General features: G+C 46.3%; 1 protein-coding gene across 11 annotated transcripts in view; it reads right to left on the bottom strand.

The window, feature by feature from the left end:
* The window catches only part of MAP4K4 (mitogen-activated protein kinase kinase kinase kinase 4), a 149,120-nt gene extending 126,562 nt beyond the window's left edge, over nucleotides 1-22,558 (bottom strand). For all 11 annotated transcript variants that reach the window (XM_042867974.1, XM_042867966.1, XM_042867973.1 and 8 more), the window contains exons 1-2: nucleotides 22,455-22,558; nucleotides 22,015-22,080 (exon numbers count right to left, since the gene is read on the bottom strand). In XM_042867974.1, the coding sequence (XP_042723908.1) occupies nucleotides 22,015-22,080; nucleotides 22,455-22,511 (123 nt within the window). In that variant the 5' untranslated portion in view covers nucleotides 22,512-22,558. The remainder of the gene's footprint in view (nucleotides 1-22,014; nucleotides 22,081-22,454) is intronic.
* Between the last annotated feature and the right edge of the window lie 1,418 nt (nucleotides 22,559-23,976).

Here is a 23,976-nt window from a genome sequence, read left to right on the forward strand (position 1 = left end):
CTTGCCTGGGGCCGGTGTATGCAGCTCAAACTTTGCAAAGGCAAAACCCCAGAAGAAATACTAAATGCGAATCTACGTCAGCCTTATTTTGCAATGAAGATCTCACAAACCAAACTGTTCTCTGCACTCTGCCCCTTTCCTAAGCTTGTTTAGATTGCCTTGATTTACAAGGCAAGTAGCAGCTCTCTTCCCCATACACACCTCCTAGGTGCTATGTAATGCGCAGCATGCTGCTTCTTAGGAATGCATTAATAGTTTGAGCCTTGCTAGATCACATCTGTAGCACTCCTTTAGGATTTTCTCATGTTTGAAAACTTCAGCTCTTTTCTAGGAAGAGAAAGCTGGAACAACCGGAACATGAAGGACAGGAAGCTGTGGACAGGCACGTAGGCCCTGAATGGAGTAGCTGATCACAGCAGAGGGCACACTGCTTGTGAAATAACCATGCAATCCATTATTATAATTATAGGTGGAATTTACAATGTTGAAAACCCCATACAGATAAACAAACAATCTCATCATTAGGAGACCCAGACACCCATCTCTCCCAGCCAAATCAGAAGCAGGGGATTTGCATATCTAAGAAACAGCTGAATACTTGAGAGTCAGTATGGCACTGCATCCTGAAGCAGCACATACCCAGCACAGTGCCCTCTTACACCTCACCTACTAGCTGTGAAGGAGACTGGACAAATTTCTTAAGGCAGTCCATAGTGACCCTTCCTCCTCAACTGCACAAAGCCACCTGAGCTGATGAAGTCACAGGGCTGGAGGGAGGGAGGAAGCACATCTGTCCTAACACGGGGCATTGAACTGCTCCTTTCAACCAGCCACCTTTTGATCAGGGCCCAATCAGGTCAGGTCCTAGGGTGATTTGTTTATCCCTTTCTCTTAGCCCTGAGTGTAACAATGTCTGAGTATAAGGGCAAGCCTTAGGCATTAACTGCAGGTGTTTGATGTTCAGAAGTGGGGAGAATCTGTGCATAGGGGGCCAAAATTACAACACCATGCTTAGAAAAATAAGAATGAAAATGAGCCAAAGAAATAAAGATAGGGGAAAATAAATCATTGGCCCCTCACAGGATAAAAAAGCAAATACAAATACATCACGAATATATGATTTACATATATGTATATATCTTTAATATTCCTTATGTTTCCATCATTCTTTCTGCACTAAGTGCAAGCACTTTGGGAAACTGCCAGATTTCACTGTAACTTCCACAAAACACGCACACCTCTATGTTCAGCTCTGCTTCAGTGGGTCAACAATCTGTGCCCATTACTCCCATTAAGGCACAGAGCACATTACAAAAATAGCCACATTTAAATAAGCACAGTTGTGTAACATCATGCAGTAGAGCTCCAATATAACCTGGTTTGTTCTTGCTAGCCTGGATAGAAGAGGCAGGCTATAATTACATTAAGAAACCCCTTCTTTAACCCTGAATATGCCTGTGGAAGATAAGCCCTGTCAACATTTGTGCTTTCTATTGACAGTGGAAGCAAAACAGAAAAACAGAATAAAGGCAGAAACACGTATTCAGAGCACTTAAGCCAACCCATAATTCATGGCAGCTGATTAGTTCTGTTGTATAATCAGGTCTCCTTGATGCAGCAGGGAACTGCTGTTCATGCAGTGGGAACTTACTGTGCCACTTTCACCCTAAGCTGTATTAGACAGGATCTTTTTTCACCTTCTATCAACCTGGCTGAGCTTCACATAAAGCTACTGCCTGAGACAGGGACCTAAAGACAAATAAACACACACCCAAGCAACAGGGAGAGCATCAATTTGGAAGTTCTAATTTTCAAGCAGCAAGCAGCCTGCCAGAAGTCAACATTACCTCTTTAATAAGTTAACATGCATGATTTATATTATTCTGATGTGCAGAACACACACAGTTTTCTCACACACTGAAAAATTCATGTTAACTACACAGGGAAGACCAAGCAGCAACGCAACAGCTCTTTGTCAGGAGTTGCATGAAATGCCTGAATAGGAATATTTCACATTTGGCTTTAATTCTACACAGCAATTCAAACTCTTTACACAAGGTCCACCTTTCTGTTCCTTTTGTCTTCCTTTTGTTGCCTCACCCATTATGGAGAGACAAACTTTTGGTCAAAACTAGCACTTCACAGGATTCCACCATTCAAACCCTTGCTGAGATTTCCCTTAACATTTCCAGCACAGAGCAGAATAGCTAAAAGCACAGCACAAACAACACCATTCTAGCAAATTCTCATTTGCCTTTCGCTATTTGCTAATCTACAAGAATATTTCACCTTCAGCTTTAGAAATAAATGATATGGGGCTGTAAGCACTACCACGCACCAGCCTGCAAACCATCCTCTCTACCAACACCTTTCTGAACCAATCTTAAAAGCAAGAGGTCAAAGCGCAAAGCTCTGCTCCTAACTGAGCTTCAGCAGCCACTGAAGGTCGCTCTACCCTGCTTCTGGGCTCAGCCCTGTGAACTTGAGGAGAGCTGAAGTTAAAAGAGCGACAATAACCTGAAACCATTGCTGGTCCTCATTAAGTTCATCTCCCTAAACTAACGATTTTAGACCAACAACTCAAAGAGTTTTCCTCTCCCAACACATCAGCAACAAAGGCTAAGTCAGGGCAAGCAACAGCCTCACCAGGAAAACAGTTATATAGCCTTCTCCCAGTTTAGCATTTTTTATTTCTGTTTGAGGTGATTAGATTTATGATTCAGGAGTTGGGAAGAACTCAAGATGAAAAGGTGAGTGCTAGGCTCCAGGTCAGGATTAACTTCAACAGCAGCACATCAAGGTAAAGGAGTTAATGTTCAAAGCAGCAATCTCCCTTCCAGCAGGCCATGTAAAGTCAGTGCATTAAAGTCAGGCATTTTTGTTTTCTCATCATTGCTTCCTCTGAGGTGCAAGGATTTAGAAGGAAAAAGGCGACACTTCATCGCTGTACACACACACAGTAAGGCACACCCAATTCTTACCCAACTAAAAACACATCTTAAGCTGTTTCTGATAAGCCAGGTAAAGTAGGCAACAGAAACACCATCCCCATGTAATTCTGTGGATGGGAAAGTAAAAAAGTGTTAAGAGAAATTATCGCAGTGTCCTGTGAAAGGAAATTATTTGTTCTCAGCTGAGATACAAGACACAGTTTGAGCCTGTAAACCTCTGAGGACGTGCAAGCCTGATAAAGGAGGCAAACAAGCTTTCTGTTCTCATCAAGTATGATATTTACAGAAGAATTCAACTCCCTTGTTCCTCAGTCCCTCACTGGGGGTAAACTGGTACCAAACAACAGCAATTTCTCTGCTCAGCCAGGCCTCCTCTAGCTGCAGTTAGAACCCTGCTGAACACACTCTCACAGGCACTTCACTCAGCCCCATACACAGCTGTCTAATCATGCACAGTTTGTGCTGATGGTTCCAGAAGATAACAAGGCGCTGCCCATAACCTTGCCTAGTGTTTCCTGGTAGAATAACCCAAAAATGGAGCAGACAGCAACTAATGTAGCCAAAAGACAGGGGAAAGAATTACGGAGGCTCACAATGGGGCTGACATTGCCCAAACACCTTCAAAAACAAACCACATTTTCTATGGTGGTTAGTAGAAAACTGCTACTTCTCTCATCATTAGAGGGACTTTTCTGCTACACAGTCAAGCAGGGAACCCATTCATGGGACACCAAACCACAGTTTGCTTGCCTCGTAACTGGAAATTCTACCTGGACTTCCCATGCTTTCCACACACACAGCAGAAGGCAATATACTCAGACAGACATAAACTCTCATGAGCAAGAATCAGCAACAACCTACTTTCCAGTTCCCCCTTTTCAAACTGTACTTTCCAGCAGTGCTCCCAGCAGCTCTAGCACATTTCAGAGTTAAACATACCCATAGGACAAGCAGAATAGGACACAGGCAGGCAGCACGTTTCACAGCCCAGGCCCAGGCAGTGCCCAGAAGGGCAAGTCATGCAGGAAGTCCTAGAAATTCGGCATCAAAGAGTCCACAACGCAACAGCTACGACCTTAAAAATGGATTTCATGAGTAATTCAGCCTTGACTAGCTGCACACTCATCATACACTCACACTAGCTTGGCACACTGTGGTCAAAGTGGCTGCTGGATGACTGTTATCAAGATGAAATTGGCACCACTGAACTCTGCCTAGAAGCGACGGCAATAAGAAGCTCATAGGGGTGTGATTTACCACGGCCCTTACAGTCAGAAGCTAAATGCACCGGTCACAAAAAACACAAATAGAAGATTTGCAAATCTTCCACTTACCTACTAAAAGAGCTTGAATTGATGCACATATTTGAATTAGTATAAAGAAAAAGTCAAACTGTGCAAACACCTGGACATCGCATTTTAAAAGCATACTAGGAAAGTGCAGTTAAATTGTCTTGGCCTCTTCTAAAGAAGGATGATGTGCTCGTTACAGGGGTACCCCTGTGAGGTTGGGTTGACATTGTCTTCTCAGAGTAAAGGAGAACATGCTTGAGCAATTTGCTTAATGCTGAATCTATTTTAAGAGCAGTGACCCAGATCTTTGTTTTGTCAGCAGATGACTTGTATAACACAGATGAATTGACAAGGAGTTAAATCAGCATTGGGCAATGCCAAGGTGCTGACGAGCAGCAACAGAGGCAGGAGCTAGGTGGCACCACCAGGCCCTTTCACCTCGGTTTAAGCTTCCAAATCTGCCGCCAGCCAGAGGGTCATCAGTGGCCAGCCTAAGCCCTGCTGCAGATGTCAACTTATCAGCTATGGGACTTCACCAGTGACCCAAACCATGGCTCCAGCCACCATTGCCATTGGCAAGCCAAGGAGACATTCAGCCTGGCTCATCAGGTCCTTGCCCGATGATCCTAAGCATGTTTTTTATTACAACTGATGAATACATAACTGAACTCTTGGCAAAGAGAGACAAGACACTTTGCCCAAGCCCTAGGACACAGGGAAATGAGGGTTCTTAGCAAGAGGCCAGGAAAGACAGGGCTGGTCAGGTGGCTTGTATTGTATTTTCTGTCTGGTAAGGTCTTTTGGTTTAGCTGTCTCCAGCATTTCTTAAATACCTATGGCTTTACAGAAAACAGACTGAAGACAAATTTCCCACGTATTGGTTATTCCAAAGGACAGAGCATTCAAAGCTCAGACGCCACTGTGGGAAATGGAATCACAGAAAACATCTCCAGAAAAGATCTTAAGAGGGTACCAGGAAGGGTCTCTCAAGTAACAAACAACTGCAGACCTGGTCAAAATGGAGAAATGGAGGAAGGACTGTCAAGTTAACCCCTGGACTGCACCCCTAGCTGGCTGAAAATATTTTTAGCAGCCCTGCTGTGCACAGGAACATGCTGATTCCCCACAATAAAACTTTCCATCCAGCACACCAGTGCTTACAAAACATTTTTTTTTTTTTTTACCCTCTGCAGTCCAGAGTCTGCCTGACCAAAGCACGTGAGTGATAAAGCAGCAGCAAGAATAGACTGAATCAAACAGCTACAACCAACTGCTTTGTGGTCTTTTTTTTTTTCCTCCCTGACCTCCCTCTCAATTCAGGGCATTGGGAACAACGCTGAGCTGCTCAGCATAGTTTATAAGGAGAAACAACATACGGGCTGATGCAAAGGCTGGAAACAGGACTGCTCAGTGCCAAGCAGGTAAACGCTGCTGTGACCTTTGCTCGGCCAACTGCCAGAAGAAAGCAAACAGGCACGACATCTACATACAAACAACCTCCAACACAAAGAAAATATTTTCTGACAAACAATGAAAAATTAACTATCAAAGAAAAGAGGGAGAGCAAAAGCACCCCCGCACACACTCATCTCACCCCACCCTACCATCCTCCATGCTCTGACTGCTTATCACCACCCAGCAAATTGCTGCCAAGATCAGAGAAAGAAATGGTTCGTTAGAAGCAAATACACACGCTGGCGCTTTTAATAACAGGTTTTAATAAAATATAGGAAGTAGCAATAAAACCTGTGCTAACACAATACAGTTAATCAAATACTTCTAATGCAATAAATTTCAAGAGCGGTGCTTTCAGTGACATTGGACCTCTATGAGTCAGAAATTCAGCCTTAACACCAGCTCCATAGGGACTGCTCTGCCCATCACCAGGACGTGACCATGTCCTATTATAACCAAGCGCTCGTTCCCAGATGAAATGGGATCAGTGTGGGGGTGGGGGCAGGAAAATGGCAAGACGAAGAAAACTGTCAGGATCTTGCAGGATTAAAAAAGCAAAAGTAATTAAAATCAAGCAGAATTCAAGTCTTCTACAAATTTATCAAATATTTAATACAGGAAACCCTTAAGCACACCACTGTCAACCGAGCTTGAGAGAAATTTGCTTCCACCCCAGTATATGGCTTAATCTGTTCCCAGGATGCACTTGCTTGCTCAATAATTTCAGTTTAAACAGAAGTGAACTGTGGATATATATTTTAGCTCAATGACTGCCTTCTTTAACTAGGCCCTGGGCAGAAGGGGGCATTAACCTCCTCCCCCCCAACCCAGCACCACTTATCAGCAACATGAAGCAGTCTCTTTTCAGAGCATGCCCTTTAATCCACCTGGTGCCTGAATGTGAGGCTCCAACAGTGCAATGCCTCCCATGCCCCCACTCCAATATGCGACCAGGCCTCACACTGAGAACATGAAACACAGCAGGACAAACAGGATTCCTATCCAAGGGCAAAAGAGCCTCCCTTCAGAGTTTGCTCAGGTAATCCAAACACTGAAAGGGGGCTGGGCTAGAAACGTGCTTATGTGGTTTTTTTTTTTTATTTTAAATTTATACTTTTCCCAAGAATGTAACCCACTTTCAGCAATTCCTGCAAGGGCAGGATTCAGATCAGAGGAGGGAATGGATTCCCAAGAACTTAAGCACCAACTACTATTGAATTTGCCATACAAGAGCAATCAACGATGATTTTTCTACTTAGTGCACACCAGCTAGCACCAGTCCCCGCCAGAAAAATCAGCTCTGCCCACTTGCCTGGCATTCCTGCTATTTTTCATCTAGTTAATTCTACAAGAAACAGAAAGTCCTACAGTAGCCATACAGAGCCTATACCTTTCATGAATCCTTTTTCAGCATACAGGAAGGTCCATAAATACACCACATCCGAATGATTTTCCTCTGGGATCAGCTCAGCTCCTCAACAAATGAATCCCCATGTCCAGATGGTGTCCTCCACAGAAACTCCTCTAAGTAACCCCTAATACCTAAAAAAACAGACTTGGCTCAATCCTCCCACAACTGTCACCTCCTTGCAGAGCAGGGGGGTAGGGGGGAGGGAAGAGGTAATTTTAAAAAACATCTTCAGTAATACATACAGTTGTTTTTTTTCTGAAATAAGGCTATGTGAGTATGCTCCAAGTTGCAGTCATCCAGGTGGGGAGAGTTCTGGTGTTTATAATTTGTTATTGGATGCAATCAGGCAGACACAGTGCCACATTATCCAGCACGTCAAGGACTACATTAAGACACAGCAGCACATAGTGTTGGAGAGGAGATGTACATCAGCTTGTTCTTTATCCTCCATTGCTCACAATACAGCACAAGGCCCTGGTGTACTTTTGTCCAGCTCTGCAGGCCCTGCCTACATGTATGCACACTTATGTATCCCTTGCAGATTTACCCATCGCCAACTGGGGCTCACAGAGCCATCAGGCCCCTCCTAACTAAAGGAGCTGAGCATTGACAAGCTGTGTCCCCATTTTGGAAAGCCAGAAGCATTCAAATAGCATAAAACAGAGCAAGCAAAGGAGACCAGGGGAGCGCCGGTGCCCTCACAGACCACAGCAGTGGTGAAGCACACGTGCTGCAGGAGGAAACAATTTTAGAGGAGGTTATCCAAAAGAAGCTGTATTCAAATCTAAAGCAGGTCTTCCCTTTTCATCTCCCTGACAGAACTCCTTTCTCACTTGCCACACCCAGCTTCAGAACAAGTCAGCTGAGCCACAGCGGATCCAGCTCAGCAGCACCAACACTCTCCTCTCCTGAATAAAATTAACAGCCACCTCCAGTTTAGACAGAGATGCCTTACACAAAGAGCTGCAGCACAACCAGCAGCGAAGCTCGAGAAGCTTTCGCTTCAACCCACACTCGGGAAAGTCATGAGTGAGTTCATTTTCACAAGTCTGAAGACGCAAGAAAGTGAAATCTGTAGCTAAAATTTGTTCTGTAAACGTGTAATGAGGCTCTCCTATAGAAATGCCTTTTGCAGAACCACCCAGAGAAGTAACATGAAGCCGCTCTCTGAAATAAAAGAACAGACCGATTTGCAGAGGTAGGGCTGGGGGCTGAAAGGGGCAACTCAGAGCTCGTGCTTTGGTTTTGTTTCCAACTGAAGAGTTGCCCAGATCTCCATAGGACACCTGTCCTGAACATCCATCCATAAATTGGTTAAACAGAATCTTTTGTTCCCACTCTGCACTAACACTACTGTCCAATAGCTCTTTTGAAAGAAAAAAAAAAAAAATCCCCACAAGTCCATCTGGCAATTCGGTAGAATCCTACATTTCAGCGACGGATGCAGTCAGAATTCCCACAGCTGGGCTGCACCTGGATCAGCAGCAGTCAGAAGAGGACAGCAAGCTGCGAGGCGATGCGAGGTGTGTGCTCAGCTCAGGGGGATCAGTGGTGCCTGCAGTGTGAGCCACGCAGCAGCATGCAGCGGCATCGCAGCACGGCATCGCAGCACGCCTTTGTCCTGCGCTGTGCCTTCCCTCCCTCCTCCCCCAAAATAGAGAAACAAAGGGCAGCTCAAGATCTGGGGTCTGGTTTATGACATGCTTAATGGAGCACTCAATTGCTGGTGGTTACTGCCTCGTTTAACTGCTTTCGTTAAAAGAGAAACATGAGTAAACAGGCGTGTGTCATGAAATAGCCCCTATTCAAACAGGAGCTGACAAGAGAAAGGACATCCACCTCTTACAGCTGCTCCTGAGCAATTTAGAGTACAGGCAGCAGCTGAGATGACAGCAAAGACAAACGCAAAGAAATCCTCACCTCGCCCACCACCAGCTCAGAGGCTCATCTCACCCTGGATTTAAGGCATGAGGTCAGCACGCGCTAAGCACTCCAGGCTTTAACTTAACCAAGGGAGAGCAGCCTGCTTCGTCTAGACAAAGACTTTCGATGCCCTTCAGTCAGCATCCACAAACTTCCCACCTCCAGCCACGGGCTGGAGCATCCTGGTAGCTCTGTGAACCAAGAGCGTGAAAAGAGCGGGCAGCAACCCTCACACCCTGGCACCTCTTTGTCCATTCTTTTTGAAATTTGCAAGGATGTGAGGCCTGTACCCCATATCAAAAGGCAGCTGAAGTCAGCCCTGAGGTTGAAAACTTCCAGAGAATAGGGTAAATTAAAAAAAAAAGTGATAAATCCCTGGAGGTTTTCAAGATAAGGGTAGATGTGGCACTATGGGACATGGTCAGCGAGCAGGGTGGGAATGGGTTGGACTCAATGATCTGAGAGGTCTTTTCCAACCTTAATGATGCTACGGTTCTATCAATCTCATTTCTTCGGAAAGCCTATAAGAGACTGCCTTAAAAAAAAAAAAAATTAAATCAAGAGGAGGCTCCAGAATGCATGTGGAGAAAGGCATTAATGAAATAACAAACCTCCTATTGACAGAACTGCAGCCAGTACCAGAGGTCACACAGATTTAACCATATCCCTTCTATTTCCCAGCTACTTTTATACCAATTTAAAAAACAAACAAACACAGTCAAGCCTAGAGGAAGAAATGCAAAAGATGAGCGTAGAGTTTAGAGAAGGGAAAACTGCAGGAGAAAATTCACCCACATCCCATGAGTATGAGGAAAGAGCAAGAAAGACAAAACAATTCACTCAAAAGGAAAGAAACCTGCCATCGCTTAAAAAGGGATGCAAATTGAAAAGAAAATTAATTCTAGGAGGAAAGATTAAATAAGTAAGATGTGATGCACTTCAGAAAACTGATATTTCCAGAAAGAATACTCTTTTCTTTCAAGTCCAATGAGAGAACTCCCATCAAAACTGTGCAAGCCTTTGTCAATGCTGCAACTCCAACCTGCAGAACCAGACTGATACCAGTGCAATGTACTTCTAGCTTTACAAAAATACCCTAAACCAGACCAATATACACCTAAACATTGCAAGAAACAGCATTATTTCTACCATACTCCTATTCCATCACACCTCTTTTTCTCTCAAATGACATTTATGCCTCTTACATCATAGGCATAATCTCTTAAGGATATTACAAAACATTTCCCTCAAAAGACTCAAATCACAAAATCAAGTATTTGTTGAAGAGGAGGTTGGCTCAGGCCCTCACAAGACTTCTGACATCATGCAGAGCCATTCCCAAAACTAGGTGTTTTTGCTGATGGATGTGATTCAGACGCAAGTCCCTAGTCACTGCAGCGTGTTGTTTTTATCATCCTTCAAAGCTGTTCGCAGTCACTATTAAAAGAAACCCACAGATTTCAGCCCAGCAATCTGTGCCCTGCAGAAAATCCCAGGGCTGAGCATCCCTGGTAAATGCTCAGCACTGCTGCTAGATATCCAATCTGCAAAGGAAAAGAGGAATAGCTTTTAAAGGCAGACAAGCTATTAAATTTTTACTAGGTGAAATGTTTACCAAAATAAATCTAGTCCTTTCCACTCTTAATTATTATTATAACACATATGGCAACTGACGTACAACTAATGGAGCTTTAAACCAAGAACCCTTGGAGGGAAAACACCCTCTAGATGTTTCAGCCAGTCTTGACAGAAAGCCAGATCCTAACAAGATTCAGAAAGCGGCTTTAGGAGGCCTCCCCTCACAAGGAGCACAGGCTGCACGCTGCAGTGGTGAGGAGGTCCAGAGCCTCAGCACCCAGTGGCTCTGCAGGCCCACAGCTGCTCTCGGCACACACCACACCTATCACACCCATGTGCCTTCCCAAACCTGCCAAGAGTTCAGATAACAGCACCCTGCAACAAGAGCTTCAGATCCTCCTCTCCCACCTGGCAGAGCAAGCTGATATTGAGAGCAGTGCAACCTTTTTCCCACACAGCCCAGTGCACAAAACATATTTCATTGCAGCCAGAGCACATGCTGACTACATACTTTGTTATTAAGAAGTAGGAAGCACACAACAGCAAAAGAAGAGGACAAAGTCACATGCCAGATGCTACCTTGAACACAGCAAGGACTTGATGTGAAGCAGCAGTGGTTTTGTTGCCCACTTCTCTTTCCCCAGCCCACTGTTAAATATGAGTGCTACCACTATGCTCCATCTATGAAGAGGCATCTCCAAGCTCAGCAACTTAACCAGAAAGAAGTCTGGTCAATAACTAATACAGTTTTATTCCTGAGGAGGAAACCAGAGCACTCTTCCATTACCTCAGAGGAAATTTAAGCAAAGGTAGCACTACTCAGGACTGATTTACTGCCTCTAGCCATTCATAAAACCATAAAGCCAGTGACATATAAAACAAGCAACTCATTCACAAGAGCTCTTTGATCTTAAATACAAATAAAATTAGGTCAATATTAAAGATTTTCATTCCTTGCCGTATAAGACTTCCACAAAGGCTAAGTAAAGCTTTTCCCATCCACCCCTTTTAACACTCAAGTTATTTAGAAACTCACATTTCTTTCACATGACTTGAAACACATTCTTGATATTCACTTGTCATCACTCCAGAATTTAACTCTTGGTGCAAAGTAAGCCCAGGGTATAACAACACCTTGCATTTTCAGCTTAGCATGCATGAGTGTGTTTCAGACTGGCTTTCAAATTTTATTTATTTGCTCTCTAAATCAACCCAGAGCTCTCATACACAGCAGAAGGCCCCCGAAGCTATCACTGTAATGCTGTATCTGCTCATAAACATCAGCATACCAATTTTAAAGGTATTAACACTGTCATTTAGTCACGGTAAAATATCCTACTGCCTGCCCCACCCCCACTTCAGACAGCAGCACAGTTAAATGTGAGCAATTCAGCTAAGGTTTCCTGCAAATGTCGTTTAAACATATATAAACCCCATCACCTGTAAGGTAGCACATAGCAATTCTACTGCAAACCTGGGTAAGACATGCAGGGGGGCAAGAAGATCTGCTTGTCCAATGCTCAAGAACCAGTACACCTTTCTCTGGGTGTTTTAAGAAACCTGAAGGCCAACATACAGAGTGTTTCCTCTCTTAGGCCAGGGTGAGCATTAAAGCAGACCTCAGCTATCATGAAGACAAAGATGGGATCCTATGTGATTGAAGTACGCGCAACTTCACATCCAGAGATTTGGTTCTTATCTCTGCTATGTATTTCCTGGGTGGCTTGGAGTAAGTTGCACCAATTCCTGGCTGTATTCCTTCCCACATCCTCATTCAGAAGCAAATCACATTGGATGGCTTCAATATCAGAGAAGAAGCACTGGATAGCTCCACCTCCTTCTGTGTTTATAACCAAGACTGCCATGCAATTGGTAGCTCAGTTTAGCAAATGGTGCAGAATATGAAATTTTAAGCAGTGCAGGAATGTCTGCTGTTCTGTTCCATGAAGGAACATGACGTATATTATGTATATTGCCTTTGAAAGAAAGTGTTAATTAGAGAGAAGTTACTCAGATTTACAACAGATTGAGATTTAAAAATAAGGTTCACAACCAGACCGAATCCTACTAAGCCAAGTTTACAGCCACAGAGAAGCAATTAAAAAAAAAAAAAGGAAAACAGCTTTGATAGGAAAGGATGCCTTGCAGAGAAGCACACCTTTGAGAAAAAAAAAAAAAAAAAAAAGCAGCATGGGTGTCAAGCACTTAATTACAACCCTTATCAACATCATCAAAACAGTTAGAAGTATTTCTGTAATTCTGCCCTGAAAAACAGTAACCTCTATAGCAATGCAATCCACCTGAAAAGATGCCAATGCTTACTGCTGAGGGCACAGAGAAGAGACACAAGGCACTGTCCACTTCTCACAATGACTGTTCTTCCCAGCAGATACCTGAGAAGTTCTGCAGAATCAACCTTTTTCCTGCAGGCCTGAGACAGCAGTAATGCTGCCTGAATTCAGGTTCCCTGGCTTTGTATAGAAGTAGAGATGGATAGTGAGGGTAAGCACATTCACTTCCTGGTAGACACACACAAAAACAGGTCACTTATTTATGACCCTTTTGGGAAATGGGATGCTTCCCTTCCAGTGATGGAAAAGAGGGCTTTTCACTTTCATGTATCCACTAAAGGCATCTTCACTTGTACTGTACACTCCTCAAACAGCAGGAGTTATCAAATGCATGGCACAGACAGGGGTCAATCTGTCCAACCTCAGACATACAGAACATATGCATCTAAGACACTCATCCTAGGCTTCCATTATAATTAATGGGCACAGGCAGCTTCATGTAAGGAGCTATTTATCTCATCCTAAGGTATGCGTCTCCAGAGACCATCACAGAATCACAGAATGGCCTGGGTTGAAAAGGACCACAATGATCATCTGGTTTCAACCCCCTGCTATGTGCAGTGTCACCAACCAGCAGACCAGGCTGCCCAGAGCCACATCCAGCCTGGCCTTGAATGCCTCCAGGGATGGGGCATCCACAGCCTCCTTGGGCAACCTGTTCCAGTGCATCACCACCCTGTGTGTGAAAAATTTTCTCCTAATACCTAATCTAAACCTCCCCTGTCTCAGTTTAAAACCATTCCCTCTTGTCCTATCCATCCACCTGATCTACTTCTCTCCACTACAAGTCCTAGAGCACGCAGTTCAGATTCAGGCATCGAAAAGGCAGCTCACCAACACAAGCATGTTTCAAAAAAGAAACATTCCAATCCCAATGCACAGAAACAAGCTGTAAATTAAGAAGAGGTCATGTGCATCTGCAGCTCTCGCTACAGAATGCATTTTTTTGCCCACAAGGCCACCATAAAATAACTGGAGATACACAGCACTATCAGCTCCTGGAGAAGCACAAAAGAAATTCAATTAAAGCTTCTACTCAGGAAATACCTCATCATTACATTCAGACACCACTATGCCAATTCCCCTAGGAATTGGTTTGATTATTGCAGTTGCATAGGCTAGCAGCCCTACAGCCAAGGGCCTGTCAGCTTTTTCTTTTTTTTTTTCTTTTTCTTTTTGTACCCCTACATGTAAGGGTTTATAACTTAGCTACAAGTATTTCCTCTTGACAACAGCCCTGCAATACCAGCACAGCTGTGCCTCCTTTTAGATATTCAATAGAGCTTGCCTTGAGAAGCACAAAAAATGAAGAAAAATAATGAACTGCAATCACGTTGGTGGGGTCCCAGATTTCTGAAGTTATACAAAACCTAGTATAGCACAGAACATGTTACTGTAACACATTAAGAAATAGGGACCTCATCCTCTCCTTTCCTAGTTTTGAAAACAAAGCAACCAAAAACAACTGGATGCCTCAAAGTGTAGGGGGCAAGTTTTAAAAATGTAGTTTCCTTTGAGCTCACTGTTTAAATTAGAACGATGAACATTTATCCAGTCTTCCCCTACTCTTTTTTTGTGAGCTACTCTCACAAAATCCTGGAAAGATACAATTGAAACTACCAAAGCTTACCTAAAAACGACTGTTGTATTTTTAAGATTTCAAGTTTTAACAGTTCCAAATGCAAAATCTCCCCAAACACTGCATCAGTGTTGTGGTGAACCAGGAGGAGCAGACCTTCGCCTAGGCAGCTTCCAGACCATTAATAAAAAAAAAAAAATCAGATTTGTTGCAACTGAGTATTCCAGGCTGCTGCCAATCTTCTACCTTCTTAAAACACACCCTCCCATTTTACTTCTGTCCTGACGTCAAGCTGCCAGGTGCACAAACCAGAGCCAACGAGTCTATATCACACACTGGTACAGAATAAAAAAGAGGGTACCCCAGCCGTCAGAACTCAGCACCAGTCTGGTTCACCTTGCTGTTTCCAACCCAGTGTGGGCCTTCTCAAGATGCACGTGTCCACAGCCCATGCAACAGGTACCAACCTGTGAGTCACCGTGAGCAGAGAGAAGCTCTTATCGACATGCAATGGGGCAGCTCCAAAGGGAGGTGACTGAGACACACCAGATAAGCTCTACAAGACCAGTAGAACTGCATCCACGTAAGGCGTTTTACCACATCAGTTGTTTTATTACTAGGGCTTGCTGGCACTTGCAGTGTCCTGTCTGAATGCTGTGACAGCTACGGTGGCAGAGCAACCCAGGGAGGTGCAGCTTCATGGGAACCGAGCATTTCACCATGTTAAACCACCTCCTCAAAGACATCTTTCCTTCTGGCACATGGACACAATGTAGCTAGGTGGCATGAAAGAGGTTTGGTCAGCACAAAAATGTCTATAAAGAAACGTTCACCTGGGGTGCATAAACCCAAAGCTTGGTTGCCTAGTGAAAGCAGAAGACTCCCAAGCAACCAGAGATAAAAGCTGATTTGCTTCATAATGTGGAAGTACATATAATTTTTAATATCCTTCTACAGACAGTGAAGCCATCTTTTTTACTTTTTCTTCTATTAACCACTTTCCTGACTCCACAGTACCTTTGTTTCCCAAGCTGTGAACTGCCTACTAATCCCACTCTCAACATTCAAGGCAGCATCTCCTTCAAAACCCTCCAATTCCCTCTGTAAACTCACCTTCGCTAGGTTGCTTTTCTTTGAGCTGTCCCACTTGTCATTAGGAGGCAAAATCAAGCAGGAGGGTATGGGAAAACCCCAGGGAGAAGGCAAAACACTCCACTCCCATGAGTTGTACGAGGAATTTCAGATAGGACTCAGCTGAACCAGTTTCTAAATAAAATGGAGAGAAGCCTACTCCATTCATATCACAAAACAGCTTAGGTTAGAAGTCCATCCAGTTCCAACCCCCTGCCATGGGCAGGGCTGCCCCCCACCAGCTTAGGCTGCCCAGGGCCCCATCCAACTTGGCCCTGAGCACCTCCAGGGATGGGGCACCACAGCTTCTCCAATTCCCATCTGATCCCTACACGTAGTGAAAGTTCCAGTCCTCCGCAAGAGCGGGCACCCCCAGTTCCACCTGCTGGGATTTCAGCTTTCTTTTGGTGGTGATTTTCAAAGGTTTCCCAGTTAGTATCACATTAAATCCAATGCCACTGGGGCCAAATCACAGCTGTTATTCACATTCAGAGGAACAGCTTTCACATGGCTGCAGAACTATTGTGCCTCCAGTCTGTACTGAGATGTAATGTTAAAATCTCCACACTCCCTATATTGAGAGTTACCTCAAAATTCCCAGGCAGTTGCTTTTTCTTCCCTCCCCTTTCCTGTAGCTGATTACTTACAGAGACCACAGTATCTTTTTGTTGAGCTTGTGCCAACCTGAGAAACAATCAGGGACCCATACTGCTATGAACCTAAGGTATTTGATAAGAAAACTGTGCAAAACTATGAGATCCCCTCCCAAATCCACCTCTTGTTCAAGTGAACTGAATTCTTTCCATTAACTTCCAGTGGGAGTTGGACAGGGATCTAAAATAATGCCATAGATAAGGATCTTACTGTAACTTTTGACTGCAGTCAAGCTCACATTGTGCAAGGCAATGCTATTGAGCTTAAGTATCAATGTCAGCCAAAGGCAAACAGAAATACTTCTGGAGGACCAGAAGCATATAGTCAAAAATGCGTAAAGGGATAAATAAAAATACCATTTTCCTCCATGGAAAATATATCTTGAGAAAGTAGGGACATAACCCACCAGGCTGAAGTCAAGTTTGCAAAGGAAGGAACTTGAAAATGCCTGGAACACAACTCGTACTCACAAACATACACTAGGCCACATTAGAAAAATCTGCTCCAAAGCTTTATATTAAAAAATGTATACACCGAAGGCAGGGAAACGCAAAGGGTGAACACCTCTTCTAAGACAGGATCCCCTTTAGGAACATTCCTCTATACTGTCCCCTAGGATAAGAGGCACAGACTTGTCATCACCTCAGAGGCAAATATGCATTTCTGCACACTGCCGTGGAGGCTCCGGTGCCTGGAAGTTGATAACAACTCACCAAAATTTCCATTACAAGCACAACCCCTGCCTATGTCAATGGGGGTAAGCTGGGCAGCAGGAACACGTCTGCCAGCAGCAGCTCAGCTGGTAAAAGGGAGAGCATGCACACAAACAAGAAGAGAGAATGCGATACAATTTCAGTTCTGATTTTATCCACATCAATTGAGAAATGTTCCAACAGGAGAAAAGAAAAAAGAAAAAAGAAAAGAAACACCAACTCAACTTCCTATGAGTTAGCATAAGACTTTGGGCTGAATACTGTTAAATCCATCACCTTGAAGCACTGCGTACATCCAGGTCCCAGAGAACTGGAACCTGGTCTAATTACATTAATAGAGTCCCTGCCCCAAGAGCCTGCCATTGGATTTAATACCAGGTGCAAAAAAAAGATGTTTTGACAAAAAGACAGATGGATTGGACGAGGAAGAGTGAGAGGAACACACAGTTACCCACAATTGGCAGGTTGCTTTCTTTTCTCCTTTTTTTTTTTTTTTAAATAAAAATAAATATCAGTAATCCCCACTGGCCACCTGCCTAGCTTTTGTATATTTAATTAAGAAGAATTTGGGTGATGAAGAATTGGTCTAAAGTTCAGCCACTTTGAAGGATGGTGGAGTTAGAGGCCTAAGGGCCGCATCTAACCGTAGGACATTGAGAAATGCTACTATTCCAGCCTACTCTGGAACCAGCCAACAGCAAATTCCCACTTTGCAACAGAATCCCCCCCAAAAATAAGAGAAGGAATGGGAGAAGTTCATAGTGAGCTGGTCTGGACCAGTTTCTGAAAGCCAGTGACCTCACTGCTCCTCAGCACAGCTTGTCTTTATAGCGATAAGGCTGGAATTGTATTCATGTTTAACAAAATCATTTCAATCCACAATGATGGCTGTTTAGCAGTGAAAGAAAGAAAAGGGAGAAGGGAAAAAAAAATCTGACTACACGCAGAATATCAACCGCTGTCCTCTCTTCCTACCCCAACACAGCCACCTTATATAGGACAGAAAGTCCCCTAAGACAAAAACAAAGTATCCTTAGCATGGGAAAATATTTATCCAAGTTTTGATTTCTTCTCAAATCAGCATTTAACAGCATTTAAACGATCACATCTTACATCATTTCCTTTTATGCGCCAGCAGTTAGACAATACACATCATTTACATGCAGTTTTGGAAGGCTGCAACATAAATCAACAAAAGAAGCCTTCACTATGAATTAACTATTACAAGGCTCCTAGAGACCCACACCAGCCTGCATTGGGGACAATCAGAAACATCACCCCTAACTCTGAGCTTTCTAGGGCAGTCCTGCCACACACCTCAGAACTCTCAAGGAGCCACCCTTCCCCCATCATTTCTGCTAAGGGAGAATCATGGTGTCTATCTGGGGGGGTCAGCTGACTTAAAAACATATACACACACACAGAAAAAGAGTGACTGAGCAAGTCAATGTGGTTCAGTCTCAACAGCAACAGTAATAAGCCCTACACCTCTGGGAATGATCAGATGGTACAGATTTGTACATATGCAAAATATCAATCGATGCCTTTAATTCACATTTTTGCATGCAAAAAAAAAAAAAAAAAAAAAAAAGAAGAAGAAATAACCACTTCAAATCTTATCTCAAGGCAAAATTCGGGTGTGTTTTTATTCTGCGTGAGCAAAACTTCAGATTAAGCTCATTGCAGCATAAGGAAAAATAAAATTCAACCACAGCAATGCTAAAAATGCCCTTTCACTATTTGCAAAAGATGAAAAAAAGGATCCTTAAGAGAGTCAATCACTTGGGAAGCTGGCTGCAAGTTACAGTCACACTGAAGTGCTGTGATAAAGCAGGAAGGACTTCAGGACTGCCTGCACGGCCTTTGTTCTGCCAGACAGCAACAGGCACCAAAAGCCCAACTGCTGTTTTTCTGCAAAATCCCCCATTGCTTGCAGTTCATAGCTGTACATCACAATCCTCATCCCACTGCTTGGAGGAGGGCTGCAAGGGGAATCCCTACACAGTCAGCCCTGCCCAGAAGCACCCCACTGAGCTCTGACCAGTGGAGGGAAAAATTCTCCCAATTCCAGCAAATGTCAGACCCTGGCTCTTCACAAAAGCAAAGTTATCAGAGGTGTGTGGCCACTTGCTGCTGCAGCAACTCCAAGGTAAATTTGCTGACTGCATCCCACACAACTTAACTGCTTGCTGGCTAACTTAAAATAAACACTGCTTTGAAAAACTTCCCTCTTCCTTTTGTGCTGTCATCCACGGATTTTGAACCAATTCCAAAAGGGCAAACCACTTCCAAGCTGGGCTTCCATTACCCAGGATTTGCAATGGCAAGCTGCAGAGCCGTGCTTTCCTCAGGGATGCATCAAGCGTTCCTCCACACAAGGACTGACATTGCTTTATAGGCACACAGATCTGGGACCCTCAGCTCATTTTTTTCCCAGTTCACTTCCAAGTATACAGGAGAGACACAGCAGGGTTGTGATGACAAAAATTACTTCAACTCTATGCATGTCAAGCAGAGCAGCCCAAAACTCAGCATGTTCAAACACCATATTGCAGTCACAAGAAGCCAACCCACTTAAAAATGGCTTAAAATCCCAGGGGAATCCATGCTGTTCTATGTCAGGGAGCAGCATTCAGGTGCCAAGCAGCAGGCAGGGAGCAACCTCTTATTTTGTGGGGGCATACAGGTAGGTATCTATACAGCTAGACATACACAGAGTTAATAAATAGCTGAGCTATCAGCTCGCCAATCCTGAGCTATGTTCATTAGGCCCAGCCAAGGCTCAGAAGGGAATGGCCAGCCCACATGTGGCCTTCCCCCCAGGTCAGGGCAGTCTCCCACCAGCCTGCAGGCCCCAGAGGGCCGGGCACCGCCAGTGCCACCCTGGTGCCTCCCGGCCAGACAAAGAAATAACGTCACCAACTGCCCCCATCCTCCTCAAATGGCAGGTCGCCAGCCAATCCTGCTGCCAGCAGGATTGTGTGACATCACAGCCATGCCAGTGATGCCAATGCCTGCTGGTGACAGAGAATCAGGGCTTGGAGTGGAGCTCCCAGCTTGAGGTGCTGGGAGGAAGAGAGGAACTGAGTTGGAATCAGAAAAAGGAAAATCTTGTTTATGTGCTACCCTGCTATGTGTACACACCTCACATACATGTACGAAGCAAAGAAGTGGCTGTGCAAATCCAAACTTTAACACCTGAGCTTAGGAACATCTGGCAACTGCTGCAAGCATACCAATATTAACCATTTCCCATATTCCTGATGCTCAGGATGCCATGTCCTCAGTTACTAAGCAAGAGGAAACAGGGAGGGAGGAAATTCTCAGAGGGCAGCAAGGCCCCTGGCAGAGCTGCCCAGAGAAGCTGTGCTACCCCATATCTGGAGGCACTCGCAGCCAGGTTGGATGGGGCCCTAGGCAGCCTGAGCTGGTGGGGGGCAGTCCTGCCCACAACAAGGGTTGGGGCTGGGTGGACTTCGAGGTCCCTTCCAACAGACACCATTCTGAGATTCCATGATTCTAGGGCCAGAGGAAACCTGGTCTGACTCACAAACAAATCACAGCCAGGACAGCAGCCGCCTGCCACCTCTGCCACTGATGCCCATAGCACCTCCGGCTATTGGTTGCTCTTCCACAGCAACAAGCACACGTGCTGAGGGTGGTTCCTATAGTAACTTTACTGGAAGAGCTATAGCACAGCTAAGAGAAACCAAATTCACAATTTCTAGGCTTAAGCCAGTTAAGTAACAAAGTCATGGTTGGTTTAAGTCACAGCATTAGCAAGCAAACCGAGAAACAAAGCACTACATTGCAATCATTAACAGAAGAGGATAAAGTCACACCTTTTGTGCCCTATGATTTTTTGCATAAGGGCTTCAGGTGACGCAAGCTCTGGAGCAGGAGGATTGCAGCAAAAAACCCAGCCTGCCGAGAGCAGGCAGTGCCAGTGCACCATCCCAACCCACTGCCCCTTCCCTCAGCCTGGGGATCCCAGTTTCTTGCCTGGAGCAGCAGCCCCACCATCCCACCACTCGCACCGCACATGCTGTGCGCTGCCTGCTCCAGCACAAAGGCTGAGGTTCACGCCCTCAAAACAAACCAACATGTGTTTCATTTTCAGCAGCATCTAGCCATCAGGAATGCTTAAAAATTGCACTGCCTTATCTATAAGCAAAAAAAAACCCAAGCAGCTGGGCATGTTCGGCTTCTTCCAGTTATCTCACCCTCCTTCTGCACATTCTGCCTGCATTTCTGTACAGTTTAAGGCGAGATCCTTCCACCTCCAGCCAAGTACTAAGACTGTATGAATAATTAGTCATCCTGGTCACCATCACTCACTGCAAAGTCATGCAATCTTGAGATTTGTTTGTTCCACTGACTGAACAGTGGAGGGAAAAAAAAATAAAAAAACAAAAAGTAGGCTAGTTTCACACCCACACGGGCACTCTCCTATTTCTATTTTTTAAAGGCATACACTTGTCAAACAGGTTCATCTGGGAATTCTGATTTTCACAAAATAACGCTCTCATTTCCAACGCTGATCTGATGGCCATTGTGTGCCCTCTGTCAGAGCAGTGCTCAGCACACCAGGCTCCTGGGAAGGTTTCCCAACAAGGAACTGGGTGGCAATTCCCACCAAGGGCAGAGCCTTTGTTTCCCATCATGGCAGCAGCCGTAACTTCCATGAGGATTTGAGCAATTCTGAATGAGCACTAGGAGCTATTTCTAAAGCTCAGACACACTGACAGTGGTTTGGTCTCTTCCTTGGGGGAGAGGGGGCTATTAAGCTGTTTCGGGATGGGTGCTCCTTTTTGAAAGCAAAGACAGAGGCCAGCAAACTTGTCAGGGGCTGCAGCAGTGACAAGGACAGCCTTTCTGTCACCCTAACCCCTCTGCTCATCATCAGCCAGGCGAAGGACCCAGCTCCCGTCTGGACAAAACAGCAATACAGAGAAAAGAGAAATCCTGCCACCAACCTTGTAGACTTGCCCATACGTGCCATTACCAACCACTTCGACCAGCTCAAAAATCCCGGCGGGATCCTGCAGGGGAAAGGGGCAAAGGGTCGGGAGATGGACAAAACAGAAGCAGGGTCACATTTTTGCCAGCCGATGACCGCTGCCACAGCCCTGCCAGCCCGCTCCGGAGCCAGCCAGCGAGCCGGGCTGCCGGCGGCGTGCAGCTGTTGCGCCCTGCTTTTCCACGCACATGCCAACGCATGCAAACAAAGGAAAGCGGCCCAGGGCCGCGCTCCCCCCGCCCGCCCCCTCGGGAAGCCCCGCACACGGCCGCCGCTCCCCGACTCCCGCTCCCCCGTTTCCCCCAGCCCCGCTCCCCGCACCCGGCCCGGCCGCAATGCCGGGGAGCGCCGGCCCCCGCCCCGCCGGCCTCGGGAGGCCCCCGCCCCACCGCTCACCCGCAGGGAGGAAAGGTCGATGTCCACCAGACTTTTTGCAGGAGAATCGTTCGCCATTTTTGAGGCTTTTTTCTTTTTTTTCCTTTCTTTCCTTTTTTTTTTTTCCTTTTCATCTTCGCTTCCTTTCTTTTTTGTCAAATAAGAGCGAGGCCGCCCGTTTCCCCCCCCTTTCCCCGAGAACGATGCGAATGGCGCGGAGCTCCTCTCCTCCTTTTTGCCCTTCCCTTCTTCACTCCAGCCCCGGCGGGTTGAAACTCTTCAGCATTGGGAGGGGTTGGCGGGGGGGGGGATGATGGATGGATGGCTGCCGGGTGGGAGGAGGGGGGGGCGGGAGGTGAAGGCGGGCAGGGAGCGAGGGAAGTAGGCAGGCAGGCAGGGAGCGGAGGTGCTGCGGTCCGGCGGGCTCTCCGAGGAGGGCGGCGGCGTCCCGGTCCGTCGGTCGGTCGGTCGGTGCCCGGGCGGGCGCTCACACCATGTCGCGGCGGCGGCGGCAGGAGCGGCGCCGGGGCCGGCAGCCTGTGGCAGCGTCGCGGTGCTCCCCGCGGCCGGGCATGGCACGGCTCGGCCCGGCACGGCTCACGCCGGCAGCCGATGGAAGCGACGGGCGCGGCCCCGCTCTCTCATGGGGGGCTTCACGCCCAGCGCCGCGGCGGAGCTGCCGCCGCCTTCGAGCCCTCCCCGCGGCGCTGCCCTGGCATGAAACGGCGGCGGGCACCGGGAGCGGGGTGCTGCGAGCCAGACAAAGATAGCCGGGGAGGAGGAGGAGGAGAAGGAGGAGGAGGAGGAAGGAGGAGGAGGAGAAAAGGGATACAAAATATACTGCGAGCAGAGGGAGAGAGAGAGAAAACAGCTCCCCCTTCCCTTCTCCAACAGGAAAAACCGGCGGAAACGCGCCCGCACCAAAGCACTTCTGGGTAAATTCGTGGAGAGAAAGAGAGAGGGCGAGGGCCGGGGCGGGGACGGCCTCGCAGACCCGCCCGGCCGGCAGCAGCCCGAGAGCCGCCCCGCAGGCGACGAAGGCCGGACTGGGGCGGCCCGCTGGTGTCCTTGGCGGGGACGTGGGCGGCGTGGGCCGTCCCGGGGTGCCGCAGCCCCGCGCCCCCCGCTGTGCGCTCTGCCCTCCGGGGACCTTTCCGTCACCCCTCCGAGACCCCCGCCCAGTTCCGCGCTCCCAGCCGCCCCTCGCCGCCAGGCAGAGCCGGCTCAGGCCTCGCGCCCGCCCAGGAGATCCTCCGGCAACAGCCTCATCACGTGGAAAACTCCCAGTAACCTCTCCCGAGCAGGCAGTCGCATGCAGGTGTAAACCTTGGCAGGATTCATCTTCCCTTGAAGTTCTTTATCGCACTGATATGGCAAAAATGTTACCTGCCTGCGAGAGGTTGGGGCGTGTTTCCTGTGGGAACCAAGGTTTTCCTGTCTCTTCGGCTTTAACCACAGAATTACATATACGTAGCTATAAGTATCGCAGAAACATGCTTTTAAAACAGAGCAAACCTGTTGAGCAGAAAGTGTGAGGTGAAAT

Source organism: Lagopus leucura, unplaced genomic scaffold (assembly GCF_019238085.1).
Source record: "Lagopus leucura isolate 7727_CA_CO unplaced genomic scaffold, USGS_WTPT01 Super-Scaffold_100001, whole genome shotgun sequence".
Classification (NCBI taxonomy): Eukaryota; Metazoa; Chordata; class Aves; order Galliformes; family Phasianidae; genus Lagopus; species Lagopus leucura.